Genomic DNA, 24,198 nt, shown 5'->3' with positions numbered 1-24,198 from the left:
AATAAGTCAAAGAGAGAAAGACAATTATGATATGGTAAGGAATAGCATGGAGGACTTTAGGAGAAGGAAGGGAAAACTGAAGGGAGGGGGATCAGAGAGAAGACCCATGAACTATGTACTTCAGGAAACAAACTGAGGATTTTAGAGGGGAGGGTGGTGGCACGATGGGTTAGCCCTCTGATGGATATTAAGGAGGGCACGTATTGTGTGGAGCACTGGGTGGTATATGCAAACAATGAATCATGGAACAATACAGCAAAAACTAATTTTGTACTGTATGGTGACTAACATAATATAATAAAAATTTTAAAAAAGAAAATTCAGTGTGTATCTCTAACATATAAGACTTGTTTCTAAAAAAACAAAAAACTTACCATTTTGTCATTGTTATAGCTAACTTAACACCATATTCCTGATCTCTAGTACCTATCCCATATTTTCCTGTGCGATTCAAAAATGCACTTTACAGTTTTTGCTTGAATCACAGTCAAAACCAAATCTTCACATTTGCTTAATATTTTGCTATTAGGGGTGCCTGGGTGGCTCAGTGGTTGAAGCCTCTGCCTTCGGCTCAGGTCGTGATCTCAGGGTCCTGGGATCAAGACCTGCATTGGGCTCTCTGCTCAGCCCGGAGCCTGCTTCCCCCACTCTCTCTGCCTGGCTACTTGTGGTGTCTCTCTCTCTCTCTCTCTGTCAAATAAATAAAATCTTTAAAAAATATATTTTGCTTTTAACTTATAAGTTACCTTACCTGTTTTTCACAATTTTTCCCCCTAAAGAAATGTTATATGAGATGTGATTTTTCAAATTCTGGATTTGGTTGACTGTTCCCTCCTTGAGATCATCTTTTAAAATATTTCTGTGATTTTTGTATTTCTTGTAAACTGATAGTGTAATGTGTAGTAATTGGTTAATTTCAGGTTCAGTTTTTTTGGCAAGAATATTTCACAGATTGTTCAGTATATGTCCTCTTTCATCACAATAGGAGCCACATGATTTCCACCTGTCTCTCTAACCACAGTTGAGAGATAGGTAAAAATCATGCATGTTTAGGGAGAGATCAGTGTGTTTTGGTGTTCTCAGCTTTATCTGACAATTATAAAGTTAGCCATTGACGTTTCACCTAGTGAACATTTCGTGGTTTGGTAGCAAATGATTCTGTTATTCCTTATGTAATTAATTGCTGATAAAAAATGGTGACAGTTTGCAGGTTTTATGGATTTGCTAAATGTTCCCTATCTAATTTTTAAATTAGCTGTTGAGAACTTACTATTGCTGGATTTAGATAATTTTTTAAGAAAACCTGGACGAGAAGTTACCCACAGTCTTTAAATAATATGCCGATAAGAAAAACTTTTGAAGTATGTTAATAATCAAAATGATTACAAATCTATTTGAAGTAATTGTGATCTTCGTCATAAAGTTTGTGTTCTCATGTGTAGGTATTATTTTGAGACACCAAGAAAGCTTTTAGAATATATTTTATAGAATCTGTTTTTTATTGTTCCTTTTTATATAGGTTATTAAGTGTGGTATGCTGTGATCTAGACACTCTTCTTCTACTAGAGGTTCAGTATCAAGTATCTGAAGTGTTACTAAATGCTCAAGAAGAAAATATCTTAGAGACCTCTGAAAGTCACAGGTAAAAACAAAAAAGAAAACCAAAAAAACTGTTAAGACAATATTATTAACAATAGTTTTCTTTACAGATCCTCTGTTAAGGCAGTGATGTTGTATATGTAGTTTCATGTTTTTCCCCTATCTGAATTCAATAGATTTAAAAAACTGAGTAAAAAGCAATGAAAATACAAATGTCACCATTCGAAAGATTATGATAGGTGTTTGGAGGGTTGAACAGTACTGCTTTCTGAGTTTTTGTTTCATTTAACATTTTTTTTTAAGACCTGATTTTATTGATGGTTCCATGAAGTTCTATCACCTTTAAATTCAGGCTGGAGTGTAAGTTGACTCATTAAACAAAATGTTTGATTTATTGTCCATTACAGACTTACTCTTTACCCCATTCTCTTAATTATGTTAGTTCACATTCATAATTTCTGATTATTGCAAAACGAGGTTATGGTAATATCTTGATTTTTTTTTTTTTTTCTATTTTACTTGTCATTACCTCAGTTTGCCTGACATTTATTGAATACCCATTCAATATCTGGTACTGTTTTCATGTCTGTTTTTTAAAAAAAAATTGTTCTTCCATTCTAGCTCAATTTTAGAAGAATACAGAAGCCCAGGAACATTACTGGATTCTCTAGATTTGTTTTTGTTTTTTTTTTTTTTAAAGATTTTATTTATTTATTTGACAGAGAGAAACCACAAGTAGGCAGAGAGGCAGGCAGAGAGAGAGAGGAGGAAGCAGGCTCCCTGCTGAGCAGAAAGCCCGATGTGGGGCTGGAACCCAGGACCTGGGATCATGACCTGAGCCGAAGGCAGCGGCCCAACCCACTGAGCCACCCAGGCGCCCCGGATTCTCTAGATTTGATACAGAAGGATGATATTAACAGCTTCAGGAAGTACGGAATGTGCTCAAAAGCAACATTTAGATTTTGAATTTAAGGCACTGGGGCTAGAACCCAAGGAAACCTTTCCTAAAAAAAATGAAAAAGTCTTTGTGGAAATAATATAGGTCTTAATTCCATTTCTTTAAATGCAGTAACATTTGACAAGAAAATATTATTTTATAGTATCATTTATCTCATTTTAGTAGTTATATTTCCATCAGTTTTTTGCTTTCTGACAAAGAAAGCTGTAAGATAAGGAGAATTTAGCCCTTTCTAAGTGATACATTGTTAATCATTTTCTAAACTTTTCTATAGAAAATTTTATTTTTTTCTTTACATTCCATTGATTTGATTTTGAAATTGAATCATATTCAATTAAGATAATAAAATTGATATGTTTATTTTTCAGGAATTTCATAATTGATGGCTTATCAGTAGAGAGAAATCATGTTCTTGTTAGAATAAATTTTATTGGTGGGCCCATGGAACGAATTTTGCCTCCAAGGGTACTAGAGAAGGTGAGTAGGGTAAAGAGGAATCTTTGTTAGTAGAGAAGCTGTAGGATACAGAGTAAACACTTTGAAATGAGAGTAGTATTCTTTGTGATGCAGGATAGACTATTATTTCATTAAAAAGTTGTCATTTTTCTGTGTCTGTGATGTTTACTTTTGATGTCTTTGTTTTTCATGATACCTAATTTTTATTAGATGAATGTATTTTTTGTATTTAATTAGCAATATTGAGTACTTCTCCTTCCATTAATATTCATAGACATTGGCTTTCTCTTGAAGGGGCTTTTTTTTTTTTTTTTAATTAAGTACATTTTTGCTCTGTTAGCCTGGGAAGATGAGATAGAAATGATTGACAATACAAGATAAACAGTTTGGTCTTTGAATTTGTTACCTATTTCAATATAGGAAATACAGGTTTCTTTTGAAGACTTCAATTTCTCTTTCATGGAAAAGAAATAATTAGGCTGTCATTATCAGTCCTAGTTGCTAGAACAAGTTACCATGTATTACATTTCATTTTAGTTATTATCCTTTGGAGTATTGAATTATAATTGTCACACAGCTTTTGGTTAGTTAGGCTACAATTCTAGTGTCTGTGAAACAATAACCACTTCAGTGTTTCGGAAAGCCTTAAAATTCAGTATTTTATAATATTTCCTAAAGTCGTTTGTCTTCTTTTTTAGGATGATGATCCATATCCTTGGCCCATGTTTTCTTCATATCCTGTACCAGACTGCTATCTCTCAGAAGTTACGAGAAATGCTGATCTAAAACAAGGTGAGATATTTACCATCAACTCTATGTTATTTTAGTGCTTTTATGGTTATAATTGAAAAAAAGAAAAAGTATCGTTATGGGTGATTAATACTGTTTTTCAGGGGCGCCTGGGTGGCTCAGTGGGTTAAGCCTCTGCCTTCAGCTCAGGTCATGATCTCAGGGTCCTGGGATCAAGCCCCGCATCAGGCTCTCTGCTCAGCAGGGAGCCTGCTTCTCCCTCTCTCTCTGCCTGCCTCTCAGCCTACTTGTGATCTCTCTCTGTCAAATAAATAAATAAATTAAAAAAAAAATACTGTTTTTCATATGGCTTGTGTATGTGGATACATTTATGCCCATTTCTATGTAAATTTCTTACTAAATTATTTGTATGCTACTGAATAATTCTTATGAGAACCTTTTTTGGTTTAAACAAAGGAATTATGAATTTTGATGAGTTCTAGATACAAAGGACTTTATTCAGCAGAGTAATATTTTTTGGTATCTGCGTGCCATATGTTAGTTCTGTGTCCTCAAGACTGGTCTATTTATACAAATCATATAAATATAATAAAAGTTCAGGTGTCTGCCTTAGAGGGGTTCATGAACTTTTGGAGAATACATACAATTAAATAATTGTATGATAGTGCAGTATGATAGAAACTAAATAGTCAAATGCGTAGCCTGCTAGGACACCTTCCAAAGAAATCAGTGTTTAATGCAAGGCGTGAAATATGTGTTTTTTGGGTAATATAAGAACATTTTTGACTGAGAAAAACAGCAGAGAGGATTGAAAGGAGCAAATTATATTCAGAGAACTGTGAGTAGTTCAGGATGTTTGAGATTTGGTGTCAGGGCAAGAGAAACCAGAGGTAAAACAGCTGGTAATCCAAGTTCAACCATAAGGCCAGCGTTAGCTGAAGACAATTGTGAGAGCAATGAAAATTCCAGCCATTTTTAGATTAGAGAATTCCAAGATGAAATATGAAGATATATGATCAAACTAGTCATTAATCTGAAAAGTTAAATCTTATGTCAGTGTGATCTTCAATATTCTTAAAGTTGTGCTAGAAAAAAAGATTCATTTAACATAAGTTAATATTTTATGGAGTGATTGTTGAAAAAATGGTTTTCATGTGTCTTTCACTTTTCCCTACATTTACTTGCTTTCAAATAATTAAGAGAAGCCATTCATTGATATGTATTGTTTTTATTTCTATCCAGTGTTCGAGATATATATTCTTTTTCATAGATGCATAGAAACAAAAATTGTGCTTTGTTGCTTTGTTTTTTCATTTCTGTCTACTTAGAGTTTAGGAAAAGAGAAAGAAAGAACATAAGGGAGCTTTTTACCTTTTTTTCTTTTTTTTTTTTAAGATTTTATTTATTTGAGAGAGAGAGAGCATGAGAACATGAGCAGGGGGAGAGGCAGAGGGAGAGAGAGAAGCAGACCCCTTGCTGAGCAGGGATTACCAACATCGTTCTTTCATCCCAGGACCCCAGGATCATGACCTAAGCTGAAGACAGACGCTTAACTGGCTGGGCCACCCAAGTGTCCCTAAAGTTTTTAATATTTGTCTTTATAATGCACTAAAATTTTTATCTTTGTTTTCTTCTTGTGCATCCTAAACTATTGATTTCAGAGATGTGTGAGTGGTAGGAAGTATTTTTCAAAAAGAAACTCTTGAGGGGGCGCCTGGGTGGCTCAGTGAGTTGAGCCTCTGCCTTCGGCTCAGGTCATGATCTCATTGTCCTGGGATCGAGTCCCGCATCGGGCTCTCTGCTTGTTGGGGAGCCTGCTTCCTCCTCTCTCTCTGCCTGCCTCTCTGCCTACTTGTGATCTCTCTCTGTGAAATAAATAAATAAAATATTAAAAAAAAAAAAGAAACTCTTGAGAGAATACCACTTTGAACACTTTACACCACTGACTCATATCTTTCAGTGAACCCAAGCCTTTCTCAGTCACTTTCATGCTTTCCTATCCTACTTTCAGTCTTCTTAATGCCTTTATATTTTGTTGTTGTTGTAGATTTCATCATTTATTTGCCCTCTCCTAATTACCAGGTGCTTCACTAGGCATTGGAGATAAAATGTGCATTAAGACATGGTCCATTCTTGGTACCCCAGCTCTTTTCCTGATCTTTTCCTTATTACAATGAAGCACTGTTATCTTTGCTAAGTTTCACTTGGTAACAAATATTAATTTTTTGAACAAGTTCATTTTCAATTTCATTATGTGACTGTCATATTTGATAATTTGGTTTTTCAGAATAGTTCGATTAAAAAACATGTCCCTTATATTTTTAAACAGAACAAGGAAGACAAAGATAAGAAAAAATAAGGTTAAATGGACACTTCCCTGAAAGAAGATGTATCATCAATTCCTAGGAAGTGGTGCTCAAAGGAATATAATTTTACTCCTTGCTCTACTCTTGTGAGTGATTTAGAAAAGGGAGTAATAATAATATCTCTGACTAGCCCAAAAGATAATTGCAGAATGGTCATTAACCGGAAGTGGGCCCATTATACTGCCGGGCAGTCATACACGGTGTCCCTGGGTCCACGTTCTCCTACTCTCCTAGGTGACCATTTTAAAATCTCTCTCATCAAACCTTCACTTCATCCCTTTCCATCCTATCCAATGATAGTTTTGTTTTCTAGGTTATGGAAGAAATACTAAAGAAAAAATCTTCCACGTGCTCCTGATAAACACCAACTCAGCTGAATCTATTGCAATTTTGGGTTTTTGTTACTATGAATAAGCTGCCAATGTTAACTTACAAAGGCTAGCTTCTCCATCCATGCACTACATTCCATCTTCTTCTCAAGGATACTGCTTCTAGCAGTTCTCCATTTTCCTTATTGCCTTTTTTTTTGTTGTGGGGAGAGTTGGGGATGGGTCTCCATCGTGGCTCTTTGTGAACCAAAAACCTGCTATTAATTCTTCCATATTTAAAATATCTTCTTTTGAATCTACTCTTAAATCTGTCCTTTTTTTTTTTCTTTTTCGCAAAATTCTTTGAAGGAATTTGTCTAATCTTGGTATTTCAGTAACTCCTTCTGCTCTCTCTTGAATTCACAAAGCTAACTAGGCTTTCACCCCTATCATCACACTGTGATTAAATCTACTGTGTAGATCAGTCCTCATCCTGCTAGACTTAACATTATTATTCAACATGTTCACTCCCTCCCTTTCTTTTGCAATACTTTCTTCACTTGGGTTCTAGAAAGTGCATGATGGGATTTTTCTCCTGTGTTTCTGGCAAATTCTTTTGTCTTCCTTTGATCTTTAACTTCCCTCTAACCTCTAAACTTTGGAGTGCCCCAGGGCTCAGTTCTTAGTTGCCTGTCTTTCTAGCACTACTTACTCTTGGAGAACATCTCATCTCATGATTAAAATACTGTCCAGGATGCTGAGGGCTGTCTGATTTATATATCTAACCCCTATGCCTCCCCTGAAGTCTGCATTCATATCTAACTGCCTACTTGACACCTCTGCTAGGAAGGTTAATAAGCACATCAAACCTAATACATCTGAGATAAACTTCTCATACTCCCTAAAAATCTATTCTTTTGGGGCGCCTGGGTGGCTCAGTGGGTTAAGCCGCTGCCTTCGGCTCAGGTCATGATCTCAGGGTGCTGGGATCGAGCCCCGCATTGGGCTCTCTGCTCAGCAGGGAGCCTGCTTCCTCCTCTCTCTCTACCTGCCTCTCTGCCTGCTTGTGATCTCTCTCTGTCAAATAAATAAATAAAATCTTTAAAAAAAATAAATAAAAAATAAAAATAAAAATCTATTCTTTTGATTATTTTTACTCATTTCAGAAATGGCAACTTTTGCTTCCAGTTCTTTATGGAATAAACCTAAAGGCATTCTTTGACTTCTCTTTGTCTTCATACACACATCTAATGTGTCAGCAAATGCTCTTGACTCTGCCTGTCTGAAATCACTTTCTCTCATGCACAACCCTCATCTCTCTCTTGTATTATTGCAGTAATCTGCCAAGTAATCAATGTGTTCTCAACACAGCAACCAGAGTAATGCTGTTGAATTACTCCTTAATTGAAACCCTCCAGTGGCTTCACAGCTAACAAGGCCCAGTATGTTTGTGGCTTCATTCCTGTCAAAGCTCTGTTTTACTTCAGTACCATTTCAAACCTCTTTAATGCCACATTTCCCCACCATATTGGACAAAACTTTTGTTTTTTCTGTTTATCCCTAAAATATAAGTATCTGACTAAGACATTATTCTCAATTTAATAGTAGTAACTAATACTTCCTCCTAATAATAATGGTCCTGGTTTTTGTTGAGCAGGAGAGAATGATCTAGGCACCAGCGGATAATCCAGAATGTACATCACAGAGATATCTCTGTGAACTCAGTGAGAAAAATGGAGCCAAATGAATTTCTAACAGTTCTAAAGCTAAATTGAAAGTTTGTTTCTGATTAAATACAGCTCAATAAATTAAACATTGTACAATTTTAAATACGCTGTATTTAAGCTTATAATACTTTAAAACATAGCTGTTTGGAAGACAGGAGTTCTTATACTTTTCATTTTGCTTTTTTTAAAATTTGAAAATAATGATTCATTGATTCTGATAGGTGTTATTTTAGTTGCCATTTGCACTGCAAAATTTTGGGATATCATTTCATTGTTATGGGGGAAAAATCAGCTTCAATTGTGTGCATGTGGTGACATCCTCTCATTTGTCTCCCAGCTTCTACATTTATCCTCCTTGCTACAGTTAGCATCTCCTCATCTGTTAAATTGCCTCTTGTTAGCTCATTGGCATTAGTGTTAGCTATTAGATAATTTATCTTCATCTGTAAATAAGAATCTCTAGACATCATCTGGTTCAGTTATTTTTCTTTGTGCACTATTTTAGGGTCACCATTCTAAAATGTAAAAGCCTTTTAAAAGCTAGTGATTAATATTATCTGTTTGTGTATGTATATATGAACATAATGTGTATACATATATAAGCCTGTACAGGTATATATGTACACATGTGCACGTGTATATATATATTTGATGTATAAATGTGTGATACATATGTGTGATATATAAATAATGTGTGTATGATATAAATAATCTTATACACATGAAAAAATTACCTTTCATGTGGTAGATATAACTTGGAATATTATATTTCTGTTACGCTAGAGTTTAGATATATTGGAAGAATATAGTGAGTGCAGTAACTTACTATTACCTGTGCAGCAGATAAAAGGGAAAGGAGAGTGAGAGAAAGGAGAGTTGTAGTGTGGTTAAAAGCCAGTACAGGTTAGTGTGTTCAGGAGCTGTTAAAGTGTACTATTGGAAATTGACTCATAATGTCTTTTCTGTATGAAACAGATCATGAGATAAAATAAAACAGATTGCTTTGTTTCCCTAAGCTAAACTTAGATCTCCCAGGAGTTATTGTTATACCCCTAATTGGCTAGTCTGTTCAACTCCATTCCATTTTGATGTGTTCATGATGGGACTTCTTTCTCTAAAGAGGAACAGAAATTTGGTACTTTCATACTGAGAAATAAAAATGACTTGAGGGATTCAGTAGCATGCTCTGGTTATTAAATAGCACGCCTTAGCGAGACATCCACAAGTAAGAGATTTGCTCTTTCTTTCTAACATCCTATATTCATTTTGTTTTAAAATTACTTTTATAATGTTTATTCAGGCTGAATTATAAAATAATCAGCGATCTAGATTACATCTGTACTCTATATACCTTACTACTGTGGAATGCCTGTCTTTATCAGGAAATCATTTGGATCTGTATTCACTCAGCTGGAGCTGGTACCTTCAAAGTAGAGAGTGAGTTTTTGTGTCATGGGTTGTGTCTAGTAGTCCTGACAGGGCCAACAGAGCAGTAGAAGCACAGCATTGACTCGCAGGGCCACTGGCATTGTTCTTCAATCTAGAAATTCAGATGGCTACTCATTGAAAGCCTCAAATACATTAGTTACTCATAATGCAAGTAAACTTCTGCATGTTCCTTACAAGTCCTCCATAGTCCCTCTTTACCCATATATCCCTCCAAAGGCTCTTCCTTAAAAAACAAACAAAACAAAACAAGAAAAATGTTTACCTCCTTTGGACTTTCTAAGAAGTAAACAATAACAGCTAATGTGAGCCAGCTGTGTAAATAAATGTGTCACTTTCCCATTCTTTTCCCTCCCTTACCCTTGACTTCATCTCATGGCTTTTGTCTCTATAGTAATTGACCTATATGTTCTGTATAACCCTGTGGGTCTTGTTTTATTTTGTTAAAAACAGCTTTATTGAAAGGTAATTAACATACTATACAGTTCACCCATTTAAAGCATGCAGTTCAGTGATTTTTTTAGTATATTAATAGATACGTACAGGCATCACCACAAAGAACTTTAGAACATTTTCACCACCTCAAAAAGAAACCCAGTACTCCCTCTTCCCCCCACTTCTTTCATCCAGCCCTAAGCAACCACTGAAATCTTTTTATCTCTAGAGATTTCTCTAGTTTGGACTTTTCATATGAATGAAATAGTGTAGTATGTGGTATTTCATGACTGACTTTTTTCTTAGCATAAGTTTTCAAGGTTCATCTCTAAGGTTCATTTGTGTTGTAGTATGGATAAATACTTCATTCCTTTTTATGATTAAATAATATTCCATTATGTGCATATACCATAATTTGTTTGTTTATGTATTTGTATCTGCTGATGGACACTTGGGTTGTTTCCACCTTTTGACTTTAAATAATGCTGCTATGAACATTCGTGTACAAATTTCTACATGAACATGTTTTTATTTCCTCTAGGATATATACCTAGAAATAGAATTGCTGAGTTATATGGTAATTCTGTGTTTAATAGTTTGAGGAACTGGCTCAGTTTTCTAAAGCAGCTGTGCCATTTTACCTTTTCACCAACAGTTTTATGAGATTCTTATTTCTCCTCCTCCTCCTCATCATCTGTTGTGATCTTGCCATCCTAGTAGGTATGAAGCACTATTTCATTGTGGTTTTGATTTGCATTCCCCTGATGACTGATAATGTTGAGTATCTCTTAATGTTATATATCTTCCTTGGAAAAATACCTATTCACATCCTTTGCCCATTTTTTTTTTTTAAGATTTTATTTATTTATTTGACAGAGAGAGAGATCACAAGTAGAGAGGCAGGCAGAGAGAGAGGGGGAAGCAGGCTCCCTGCTGAGCAGAGAGAACCTGATGCGGGGCTCGATCCCAGGACCCTGAGACCATGACCTGAGCCGAAGGCAGAGGCTTTAACCCACTTAGCCACCCAGGTGCCCCCCCTTTGCCCATTTTTTAATGCTTTGTCTTTTTATTATTGAGTTGTAAGAGTTTTTTATATATTCTGAATATAAATTCCTTATGGGATATATGATTGGGGAACTTCTTTCATATCTCAGAATATATTAAGCTTATGCTTTTGGCCCTTGCTCTTGATGTTCCCTTTTCCTGGAGTACTACCCCTCCTCTTTACACAGGTAATTCCTTCTTAAGTTTTTATGCTGAGTCTAATGTTACTTCTTCAGAGACATGTTATCTCCACCTTATCTAAAATATACCTCTTCCCTTACTTCTATCTGTCTTGCTTCCTGTGGATTCCTCTAATAGCACTGTTCCTTACTATGAGTTTATGTTTTTGTTCACTCTCTGTTGCCCTGCAGTGAAACTTCCATTAGACAAAAATGCTGTCTGTTGTAGGTAGTAGACAACAATAGATGTCTGTTGAATTTCTTCTCTATTTTTCCCATCATCAAACTCTATTTTCCAAATCTTTGTGAGTGGACATTGGGAATTCCTTTCAGGCTACTATGTAAATTTAGAAGTTTTGACTCAAACCTAAAATAATCTCTGGTTTCACTCATTTTTCTAGAATATCAATAGCTTTGTAGTTAGAAAGCCCCATGAGCTAGACTTCTGTATATATCATTCATGAAGTAGACACCTTTTTATGGTTATTTTATCATTTACAAAGTGGTACTTTATGTTTTTATAGCACATAAAAGGTATACATTGTCAGCATTACATCTCATTTTTTTCCACAATTGAAAAAATAACCGAAAAAAGTACGGCCTTTATTCTGTGATTACTCCAAATTTAATCTTTTTAGCTTCAGTAGCTTAACTTTACTGCTTCCTCTCTGCATTTTTACTTATCTGATAGGAAATTGAATTTCTGCCTGGCAAAACATTCTTTTTCAAATACTATATAAAGGAGTAAGTTCCATGGTGATAATCATTCCCTTTGATGGAATGTACCACATAATGTTAAATCTTTATAGTCTGATTGCTCAGATATTTTTAGTTGGATATTTTTAGATGATATTATTCCTATAGGAGAAAACAGATCATTTTAAAGTTCATTATCTATGAGATATAACTATCTCACTAAACTATCTTTCCCCTACAGCATGAAGTAGTTTTTCTTCCTTCAAATTAATAGGAAAAGGAAGGAGGATATTATACAAAACTGAAGTTAATTCTAGTTAAAACTTAATTTTCAGTTTGTACATTTTCAGCTCTGGATGAATTTGGTATAAAATATATGTTGAATCATTAGGCTCCAGGTACTGATCAAACGTCCATGAGGACCATATTCTCTTCTCAGGTGAGAAACTTGAGTTTAAGTTACTATATTAAATCTATATCATTTGCATAGATTTGGTTCTTCATAAAAGCAAAAACAAAAATGCAAACTATTGGCAATGTTTAATAATATGTTTGGGGCTAGAAAAGGCTTTTTGATAGGTATTATATATAAATTCACTTTGAACATTTTGTAGTTGCAGACTACTATTTATAAGATAATCATTGCATTGTATTTTGTTCAGTAGAAAGAAACAAGTATTAATAGAGAAACTTTCTAAATTAGAGATGGAACTGAAGAACAAGAGTACCATGTTCTCTGTCTCTGGAGTTAGGCATCGTGCAGTGAATGAGCATTTAAGTTTATGGGTTTTGTACTTACATTCTTACTGTACCAACATATTTTATCCTAGCTCTCAAAACATGCTGGTATTTTAAATAATTTGCATGAAAAGATATTGAAATTTAGCTTTTTCAACTACAAATTCTGTAATTTTGTCATTGGGACAATGTTCTTGTTTTAACAAGACATGTTCTCATGAATCTATATTGATTTTGTTTAATAAATGTTTGTGTCCTTACTGGGTTTAATCCTTTATTCAGTGATACTACTTCTTGCTGACACTTTGATAATTTCTGTCTTTTAAGAAATTAAGTCTATGCCCATGTCCTTGATGAATTATTTTCCTGTCTTTTTAAATTTACAAATGGGATAACAATCCATTATGTAATCCTAATAGTATAGATCAAAATTGGAATCCTACCTATGTAGAAGTAAACTTTTTAAGAGGAAAAAAGGGAGAATAGATGAACCATAATAGCAACTACATTTTAATAAAAGAGTGAAAGTTATCCATTTAACAAGTTGAGTGGATTATTTCATTGCTAGTCTGATAAATTATGTAAGATTTAGGATTACCGTTTGTTCTCCAGTCAACGGAGGACAGAATGCATAGGGAAAACTGTAAGAGTACTTTGAAAATAGTATGGCATTACATAAAATACAGTGTAACATAATGATGGATATTGTTTGTTCTGATTTTAAAAAGCTTTTTGAATTATGTCTTGCACCTATAGTCAGTCTATAAATATTTTTAGTGATGGATTCTGTCTTTTATCAACTGCTTATTTAGGCCTTTATGTCAAGTCAGACATCTTCTTAATCTTTTTTCTTATTGTTTCTAACCTTTTAATTAAGATTTATTTTCTGCAGATAAAGGTAAATGACTTTTATTTGACATCATTCTGTTAACTGAGGGGACTGGAGTATGAGATTATGGTTTCTTTTCAATGTAGTAAATCTTGAGCTGCATCTGTTGAGATAATTAGCTTACAAATCAGAATAAGTATTTACTTTTGAATAATAAAACTTTTTTTCATGTACTTATTACTTCATGTTTGCAACATATATATCTATGGCAACCAGGGAAACAGATCACCTGCTAGTTTAAGTGCAGGTGATAGGGGAAAGCGAATTCCTCATTTCTTGAAAATGTGACTCGTTTCTTTTATAGTAAATGATTATTACATATTTTAAAAAAGAAAAAGTGATATAACTTTCAGTGAGGAATAACATGTGTAAAATACAGATGCCATGTATTAAGAGCCCCCGTAGTTCAAATAAATTGAAAATGTGTAATGAATTTAGAAACTCCCAAATTTAGAGATGGACAGAGAACTAATATATAGAGAATTTGGGCATCTTTTCAGTTCCTTCTCAGAGACCACTCCAAAGTCTTCCCTTGTATATTATAATAAAAGTAAACTGAAATGACTATGTTAAACTACATGGAAGAAGATAAGCAGAAATACAAATGGAAAGCAAATATTACACAAATTAGGTTCAGGATAAGACACAGGTGACTATCTGAATTAAGCCTGGGGATCCATTTCTAGTTAATGAAATCTTCCATTTATTTTGTTTCTTTTGTAGAATTTGTTGTGATATTCTGTGTAAAGTGGACATTCACAATTGCATTTAGGAAAGAAGTACTAAAAGTTTTCGGTGTAAATAGCAGTTTTTCTCTGCATTTATATTGAGCTTATATTTTACTCCCTTTGAAACGGAGATTCCTTTTATATTGTCCATAATAATCTTATAATCAATATAACATTTCTTTGTAATGATCTTTTGAGAAAAAATTGTACAGTATCCTCAAGTATGAAAAGATTATAGTGCTCACGAAAACAAAGAATTTGAGAGTTTAAATATGAAATATTGTTAGCTATGATTGGTGAACATGAAACTTGATGTTCTCTTCCCCCTTCTTTTCTCATTTTTCTTAATGGTTTTAAGGAATGAGTTTAAGATAGATTTTTTTTACTTTCTCTTCCAACTTTGCATTGTTTGTAAATCATAATGGTCTGAAAGAGCAAAGAGAAGAAGTGCATATACTCACTAGACACACCAAACCACTTTTGGGAAAACAAAACAGTACTTGACCATGGTAACTTCATAACTAGATGTATAATTAATACACTGAACCTAAATTATGATATGGTACTTTCTCTAAAAATAATACTGTAGGGTAATAATTACATAAAAACAGCTGATATAAAAAATGTAAGTTAAGAAAGAAATTGTGTTCAGTGTGTAGATTATAAACCTGGATTCTTCCTGGTGAAATAGATCAACTGTTTTCTCATTTAACCCTAAGAAGTGAATATTCATTTCATTACAGGAGACCGGATTGAACCCAGAAAGGAGCTAGAACCTCATAAGAAGATAAAACAATGAGGATTTTAAAAATTTATACTTTAAAACACTTTATTATAAAATTGTAACTAGGGTTCTTAAAGTGAATCATTTTATACATGTCCATACTTTTAATTAAAGTTTATTGAGTTCTTATACAGACTATATACCAAATTAGGAACTATAATTTTTCTTATTTTAATGACAGTAATATGCTTAGAAGCTTTTAGTCACTGTCATTTTCAATTATACCCTACATTTACATACACATATGTGTATATATAATCAATTTTTATATCAACAGAATACATCTATTTTAAGAATAGTTTGAATGTTGACATGTCTGTGTACACATCAGCACCATCACAATCAAATATATAACACATTCATGATTCCACAAAAGTTCCCTTTTTCCCTTGCAGTCATCTGTTTTCTATTACCAGCCTCAGGCGATTACTGATTTTTTTTTCCCCCACTGCTATAGATTAGGATTTCTCAACTTCAGCACTATTAATATTTTGGGCTAGGTAATTGCTTATTGCCAGAGGGTGTTGTTCTGTGCCTTGTAGGATTTTTAGTTGCATCCCTGGTCTCCACCCACTAGATACTAGTAGAACTCTCTCTGTACTCCCCACTCCTAGGTATGACAATCGGAAATGTCTGTAAAGACTGCCGAACTAACTCCGGGAGAGCAAAACATAGTCCCCTTGAGAACAGCTACCAAAGATTAGTTTTTCCTATACTTGCAGTTCATACAAATAGAATCATATAGGAAACTTTGTGCCTGGTTTCTTTCTCTCAGCATAATGGTTTTGAGATGCATCCAAGTTGGCACCTGTACCATTTGCTATCTCTTTTTACCAAATGGGGTTCCAGTATCAATAAAGTGCAATTTGGTTAAATTGTACCAAAAGGTTTGGTTCTGTTCATATATTTTTTTAGTACTTAAAGACTTAAAAAAAAAGCTGTTTTAACATATTTGCTAATCATATCACTCTAGTCCTTTCTGGATCTATTAGCTGATTTATCTACTGGTTGTGAGCCACATTTTTCCCCTTTCTCATGTTAGTGATTTCTTTATTGAATATCAGATGTCATTCGTTTTACATTGTTGAGTGGGGGATTTTGTTTTTCTTTAGTAATGGACATGTTTTTGGAGTGCTGTCAAGTTATTCATGGATCAGCTTGATCCTTCAGGGCTTTCATTTTTTGGTTATGGTGGTGTAGAGTTGCCTCTATTGTTAATTTAACTCTATTACTAAGGTGTTACTTTTCTGATACCTTTATGGACTACCTGGTAGTTAAAGGACTCTTCACTCTGGAACTTGGGCATCAGCTAGCACTAAGTGTATTCTGGGAATTGTTCATTTTACAAGCCCCAAACTGTTTTTTGCCCAACCTTGTGGATTTTCATTCTTTATTTGCTTAGCTGATTATTTTGCAATCAGCTTGACAAGGACTTACATAGATTTCTGTAGTTCTTTGCTCTGCTCTTCCTTTTCAGTATTACGATCCCCAAATTTTAGCCTCCTTCATCTCTGAAATTTGACTTCTGTCTCTTCAACTCTGCAAGACCTCCGTAGCATCATCCTCCTTCCTGCATAGTGATCTTGACATTGCCTTCAAGAAAAAGGCCAGTTGTAAAGTTCACCACGTTAGTTTTCCTTTTCTCAGGAAAAATAGCCCTGTGTACTGCCTGATGCCTAATGTTTGGAAACAGTTGTTTGTTATATTTTACTTAGTTTTTAGGTTATTTACAGCAGGACAGCAAGACTTCCTAGTACCTGCATTGTGGCCAGAAGCAAAACTCTGGGTTTTAATTCTTTTGTGTTATTATAAACATAGAAATTTTGGGAAAACATCAGATTCATATTTGCTTTACTCACACAGTTACTACTTTACTGTGTTCCTATAGTACCATTCCTGTGATTCCATATCCTCTTGCCTCATTCTCTATGTCCAAGGGCCTTTGCTGGTCCAACACCACTGGCCTCTCTCTGAACTTGCCCACTTATTCTGCACAAAGGTAGGCAGAATGTTTGGTGGGGTAGCTTGGGAGAGGTTGGAAAATCTTAGATTAACCTACTTGTGTAGGCTGTACTTTCAAGTTAGCCTATCTTTAGGTTATGTTGGTGCCTTTTATTTAGCAGAGACCTTTAGTTGTCTATCATTGTCTGTGATTAAATAGGTTAGTTCTGTTTAGGGGAGACATTTGGAAGTCTATGTGGCAGCGGATCCAAGTAATGGTATCTACTTTAGCTGTTTCAGTATTAACAGATTTCTTGGACGCCATTCATCTTCTCCTGTCTACTACTCGGTACCAAATTTGGAGGGGGAGATAAAGAAATCATTGTTCCCCTCAAACCTAAATATCCCAGATATATATATTTTAAAATTAGTATTATATCAGATCACTAAATATTTTTAAGTGTGAGGAATGCAAATTGAAAAGCTCACACTCTCATTGACTGGGGAAGTGTAACCAGATTATATATAAAGGCTACCAAGTTGTCTCTAGCAGTCTTTGTAGTCACTCTGTCTCTGGCTCAGCCTAATTTCTAATTTTGAGGTGAATTGGACCCTTGAGCCCCTCCACCAGCTGGTAGATTCACATGCATACCACATCTGCTGCTTTAGTACTGTTTACAATTGTGGATCTTTTTCTTAGGATGAGATGATGAAAAAGCAAAACAGAATAGCAAATGTGGAAGGAATAGGAGGGCAAGAGGAGCGGGTAGGGCAGGAGGGAAGAGGGAGTGGATAATACAGGATTTCTTCAATAGCAGGTAATTTACGAAAGAACTACATGGGCATCTACTTGAAGGAGGTAGTAGTAGTTATAAAATGTTATGCATGGATAGAAAAGATGATATAGAGGAGGAAGCAGATGAAAACGCATTTGTCTTTGCAATCATATGTCACTAGTGATTCCTATTAGGCTTTAGGTAGTTTGTTCTTAGAAAATAAGTAATGTAGATATTCTAAATAGAAACTATAAAAAATTACTTTAAGGCTGTTGAATTAAGTATTTTACCTAATTCATATTAAGGTGCATTTAACATTATAACTTTGTTATTAATAACATAATTTTCAACAAAATTATCAGCTTTCGTATTTCTTGGGTTTAGGTTAAAGGTTTTGAGAGTTTTCTTTTTTTAAATTTTTTATAAACATATATTTTTATCCCAGGGGTACAGGTCTGTGAATTGCCAGGTTTACACACTTCACAGCACTCACCATAGCACATACCCATCCCAATGTCCATAACCCCACCCCCTCCCACCCCCTCTCCCCATCAACCCTCTGTTTGTTTGGTGAGATTAAGAGTTATTTATGGTTTGTCTCCCTCCCAATACCATCTTGTTTCATTTACTCTTCTCCTACCCCCTTAACCCCCCATGTTGCATCTCCTCTCCCTCATATCAGGGAGATCATATGACAGTTGTCTTTCTCCGATTGACTTATTTCGCTAAGCATGATAACCTCTAGTTCCATCCACGTCGTCGCAAATGGCAAGATTTCATTTCTTTTGATGGCTGCATAGTATTCCATTGTGTATATATACCACATCTTCTTTATCCATTCATCTGTTGATGGACATCTAGGTTCTTTCCATAGTTTGGCTATTGTAGACATTGCTGCTATAAACATTCGGGTGCACGTGCCCCTTCGGATCACTACGTTTGTATCTTTAGGGCAAATACCCAGCAGTGCAATTGCTGGGTCATAGAGTAGTTCTATTTTCAACATTTTGAGGAAGCTCCATGCTGTTTTCCAGAGTGGTTGCACCAGCTTGCATTCCCACCAACAGTGTAGGAGGGTTCCCCTTTCTCCGCATCCTCGCCAGCATCTGTCATTTCCTGACTTGTTAATTTTAGCCTTCTGACTGGTGTGAGGTGATATCTCATTGTGGTTTTGAGTTGCATTTCCCTGATGCCGAGTGATATGGAGCACTTTTTCATGTGTCTGTTGGCTATCTGGATGTGTTCTTTGCAGAAATGTCTGTTCATGTCTTCTGCCCATTTCTTGATTGGATTATTTGTTCTTTGGGTGTTGAGTTTGCTAAGTTCTTTATAGATTTTGGACACTAGCCCTTTATCTGATATGTCGTTTGCAAATATCTTCTCCCATTCTGTCAGTTGTCTTTTGGTTTTGTTAACTGTTTCCTTTGCTGTGCAAAAGCTTTTGATCTTGATAAAATCCCAATAGTTCATTTTTGCCCTTGCTTCCCTTCCTTTTGCCGATGTTCCTAGGAAGATGTTGCTGCGGCTGAGGTCGAAGAGGTTGCTGCCTGTGTTCTCCTCAAGGATTTTGATGGATTCCTTTCTCACTTTGAGGTCCTTCATCCATTTTGAGTCTATTTTTGTGTGTGGTGTAAGGAAATAATCCAATTTCATTTTTCTGCATGTGGCTGTCCAATTTTCCCAACACCATTTATTGAAGAGGCTGTCTTTTTTCCATTGGACATTCTTTCCTGCTTTGTCGAAGATGAGTTGACCATAGAGTTGAGGGTCTATTTCTGGGCTCTCTATTCTGTTCCATTGCTCTATGTGTCTGTTTTTGTGCCAGTACCATGCTGTCTTGATGATGACAGCTTTGTAGTAGAGCTTGAAGTCCGGAATTGTGATGCCACCAACCTTGGCTTTCTTTTTCAATATTCCTTTGGCTATTCGAGGTCTTTTCTAGTTCCATATAAATTTTAGGATTATTTGTTCCATTTCTTTGAAAAAAATGGATGGTATTTTGATAGGAATTGCATTAAATGTGTAGACTGCTTTAGGTAGCATAGATATTTTCACAATATTTATTCTTCCAATCCAGGATCATGGAACATTTTTCCATTTCTTTGTGTCTTCCTCAATTTCTTTCATGAGTACTTTATAGTTTTCTGTGTATAGATTTTTAGTCTCTTTGGTTAGGTTTATTCCTAGGTATCTTATAGTTTTGGGTGCAATGGTAAATGGGATTGACTCCTTAATTTCTCTTTCTTCTGTCTTGTTTTTGGTGTAGAGAAATGCGACTGATTTCTGTGCATTGATTTTATATCCTGACACTTTACTGAATTCCTGTACAAGTTCTAGCAGTTTTGGAGTGGAGTCTTTTGGTTTCACATACAATATCATATCATCTGCGAAGAGTGATAGTTTGATTTCTTCTTTGCCGATTTGGATGCCTTTAATTTCCTTTTGTTGTCTGATTGCTGAGACTAGGATTTCTAGTACTGTGTTGAATATCAGTGGTGATAATGGACATCCCTGCCGTGTTCCTGACCTTAGTGGAAAAGCTTTCCGTTTTTCTCCATTGAGAATGATATTTGCAGTGGGTTTTTTCATAGATGGCCTTGATAATATTGAGGTATGTGCCCTCTATCCCTACACTTTGAAGAGTTTTGATCAGGAAGGGATGCTGTGTTTTGTCAAATGCTATTTCACCATCTATGAAAGGTATCATATGGTTCTTGTTCTTTCTTTTATTAATGTGTTGTATCACATTGATTGATTTGTGGATATTGAACCAACCTTGCAGGCCTGGAATAAATCCCATTTGGTCGTGGTGAATAATCCTTTTAATGTACTGTTGAATCCTATTGGCTAGTATTTTGGTGAGATTTTTTGCATCTGTGTTCATCAAGGATATTGGTCTGTAGTTCTCTTTTTTGATGGGATCCTTGTCTGGTTTTGGGATCAAGGTAATGCTGGCCTCATGAATTGAGTTTGGAAGTTTTCCTTCCATTTCTATTTTTTGGAACAGGAGAATATGAATTAGTTCTCTTTCAGGAGAATATGAATTAGTTCTTCTTTAAATGATTGGTAGAATTCCCCCAGGAAACCGTCTGGCCCTGGGCTTTTGTTTGTTTGGAGATTTTTTATGACTGTTTCAATCTCTTTAGTGGTTATGGGTCTGTTCAGGCTTTCTATTTCTTTCTGGTTCAGTTTTGGTAGTTTATACGTCTCTAGGAATGCATCCGTTTCTTCCAGATTGTCAAATTTGTTGGCGTAGAGTTGCTCATAGTATGTTCTTATAATTGTCTGTATTTCTTTGGTGTTAGTTGTGATCTCTCCTCTTTCATTCATGATTTTATTTATTTGGGTCCTTTCTCTTTTCTTTTTGATAAGTCTGGCCAGGGGTTTATCAATCTTATTAATTCTTTCAAAGAACCAGCTCCTAGTTTCGGTGATTTGTTCTATTGTTTTTTGGTTTCTATTTCATTGATTTCTGCTCTGATCTTTATGATTTCTCTTCTCCTGCTGGGTTTAGGGTTTCTTTCTTGTTCTTTCTCCAGCTCCTTTAGGTGTAGGGTTAGGTTGTGTACCTGAGACCTTTCTTGTTTCTTGAGAAAGTCTTGTACCTCTATATATTTTCCTCTCAGGACTGCCTTTGTTGTGTCCCACAGATTTTGAACCATTGTGTTTTCATTATCATTTGTTTCCATGAATTTTGTCAATTCTTCTTTAATTTCCTGGTCGACTCATTCATTCTTTAGAAGGATGCTGTTTAGTCTCCATGTATTTGGGTTCTTTCCAAATTTCCTCTTGTGATTGAGTTGTAGCTTCAGAGCACTGTAGTCTGAAAATATGCAGGGAATGATCCCAATCTTTTGATACTGGTTGAGACCTGATTTAGGACCGAGGATGTGATCTATTCTGGGGAATGTTCCATGTGCACTAGAGCAGAATGTGTATTCTGTTGCTTTGGGATGAAATGTTCTGAATATATCTGTGATGTCCATCTGGTCCAGTGTGTCATTTAAGGCCTTGATTTCCTTGTTGATCTTTTGCTTGGATGATCTGTCCATTTCAGTGAGGGGAGTGTTAAAGTCCCCTACGATTATTGTTTTATTGTTGATGTGTTTCTTTGATTTTGCTATTAATTGGTTTATATAGTTCGCTGCTCCCACATTAGGGGCATAGATATTTAAAATTGTTAGATCTTCTTGTTGGACAGATCCTTTGAGTATGATATAGTGTCCTTCCTCATCTCTTATTATAGTCTTTGGCTTAAAATCTAATTGATCTGATATAAGGATTGCCACTCCTGCTTTCTTCTGATGTCCATTAGCATGGTAAATTCTTTTCCACCCCCTCACTTTAAATCTGGAGGTCTCTTCGGGTTTAAAATGAGTTTCTTGTAGGCAACATATAGATGGGTTTTGTTTTTTTATCCATTCTGATACCCTGTGTCTTTTGATTGGGGCATTTAGGCCATTAACATTCAGGGTAACTATTGAGAGATATGAATTTAGTGCCATTGTATTGCCTGTAAGGTGACAATTACTGTATATTGTCTCTCTTCCTTTCTGATCTACTACTTTTAGGCTCTCTCTTTGTTTAGAGGACCCCTTGCAATATTTCCTGTAGAGCTCGTTTGGTGTTTGCAAATTCTTTCAGTTTTTGTTTGTCCTAGAAGCTTTTAATCTCTCCTTCTATTCTCAATGGTAGCCTAGCTGGATATAGTATTCTTGGCTGCATGTATTTCTTGGTTAGTGCTCTGAATATATCATGCCAGCTCTTTCTGGCCTGCCAGGTCTCTGTGGATTAGTCTGCTGCCAATCTAATATTTTTACCATTGTATGTTACAGACTTCTTTTCCCGGGCTGCTTTTAGGATCTTCTCTTTGTCACTAAGACTTGTAAATTTTACTATTAGGTGACAGGGTGTGGACCTATTCTTATTGATTTTGATGGGGGGTTCTCTTCGCCTCCTGGATTTTGATGCTTGTTCCCTTTGCCATATTGGGGAAATTCTCTCCAATAATTCTCTCCAATATACCTTCTGCTCCCCTCTCTCTTTCTTCTTCTTCTGGAATCCCAATTATTCTAATGTTGTTTCATTTTATGGTGTCACTTATCTCTCGAATTCTCCCCTCATGTTCCTGTAGCTGTTTGTCCCTCTTTTGCTCAGCTTCTTTATTCTCTGTCATTTGGTCTTCTATATTGCTAATTCTTTCTTCTGCCTCATTTATCCTAGCAGTCAGAGCCTCCATTTTTTATTGCACCTCATTAATAGCTTTTTTGATTTCAACTTGGTTAGATTTTAGTTCTTTTATTTCTCCAGAAAGGGCTTTTATATCTCTCGAGAGGGTTTCTCTAATATCTTCCATGCCTTTTTCGAGCCCAGCTAGAACCTTGAGAATCGTCATTCTGAACTCTAGATCTGACATATTACCAATGTCTGTATTGATTAGGTTCCCTACCCTTTGGTACTGCCTCTTGTTCTTTTTTTTTGTGGTGAATTTTTCCGCCTTGTCATTTTGTCCAGATAAGAGTATATGAAGGAGCAAGTGAAATACTAAAAGGGTGGCAACAACCCCAGGAAAATATGCTTTAACCAAATCAGAAGAGATCCCAAATTGTGAGGGGGGAGAAAGGGGATAAAAAGAGGTTCAGAGGGGCACCTGGGTGGCTCAGTGGGTTAAGCCACTGCCTGCAGCTCAGATCATGATCTCAGGGTCCTGGGATCGAGCCCCGCGTCGGGCTCTCTGCTCAGCAGGGAGCCTGCTTCCTCCTCTCTCTCTGCCTGCCTCTCTGCCTACTTGTGATTTCTCTCTGTCAGATAAATAAATAAAATCTTAAAAAAAAAAAAAGAGTTTCAGAAAGAAAAAAAAGTTAAAAAAAGAAAACAAATAAAGAAAAAATATAAAAAAGAAAAAAATATATATATATTAGATAAGCTAGTTTAAAAACGTTAAAAAAAGAAAAGGAGTTCCATGCTTTGCTTTCTCCTCCTCTGGAATTCGGCCGCTCTCTTTGGTATTGAAACTGCACTCCTTGGTAGGTGAACTTGGTCCTGGCTGGGTTTCTTGTTGATCTTCTGGGGGAGGGGCCTGTTGTAGTGATTCTCAAGTGTCTTTGTCCCAGGCGGAATTGCACCGCCCTTACCAGGGGCCGGGCTGTGTAATCCACTCGGGTTTGCTTTCGGGAGCTTTTGTTCCCTGAGCGCTTTCAGTAGAGTTCCGGAGGACGGGAATGAAGATGGTGGCCCCCAGTCTCTGGCCTGGAGGATCCGAAAGCCTGGGGCCCCACTCCTCAGTGAGCCCTCAGAGAACAGTGCCCAATTACTCCCATCACCCTGGCCTCTGGCTGCGCTCCGAGCTCACCGAGCCTGCGACTGGTTCAACGTAAC

At 35.8% G+C, this 24,198-nt stretch overlaps 1 protein-coding gene across 1 annotated transcript in view; it reads left to right on the top strand.

Moving 5' to 3' along the window:
• TBC1D32 (TBC1 domain family member 32) overlaps window positions 1-24,198 on the top strand; it is a 238,219-nt gene that overhangs the window by 155,486 nt on the left and 58,535 nt on the right. Inside the window, 3 exon segments of the mRNA XM_047733941.1 lie at window positions 1,520-1,642; window positions 2,926-3,034; window positions 3,712-3,805. Of these exon segments, the coding sequence (XP_047589897.1) occupies window positions 1,520-1,642; window positions 2,926-3,034; window positions 3,712-3,805 (326 nt within the window).

The sequence above is a fragment of the Lutra lutra genome, chromosome 6 (genome assembly GCF_902655055.1).
Source record: "Lutra lutra chromosome 6, mLutLut1.2, whole genome shotgun sequence".
Classification (NCBI taxonomy): Eukaryota; Metazoa; Chordata; class Mammalia; order Carnivora; family Mustelidae; genus Lutra; species Lutra lutra.
Note: the sequence above shows the minus strand (reverse complement) of the source record. Positions and strands in the feature narration are given on the sequence as shown.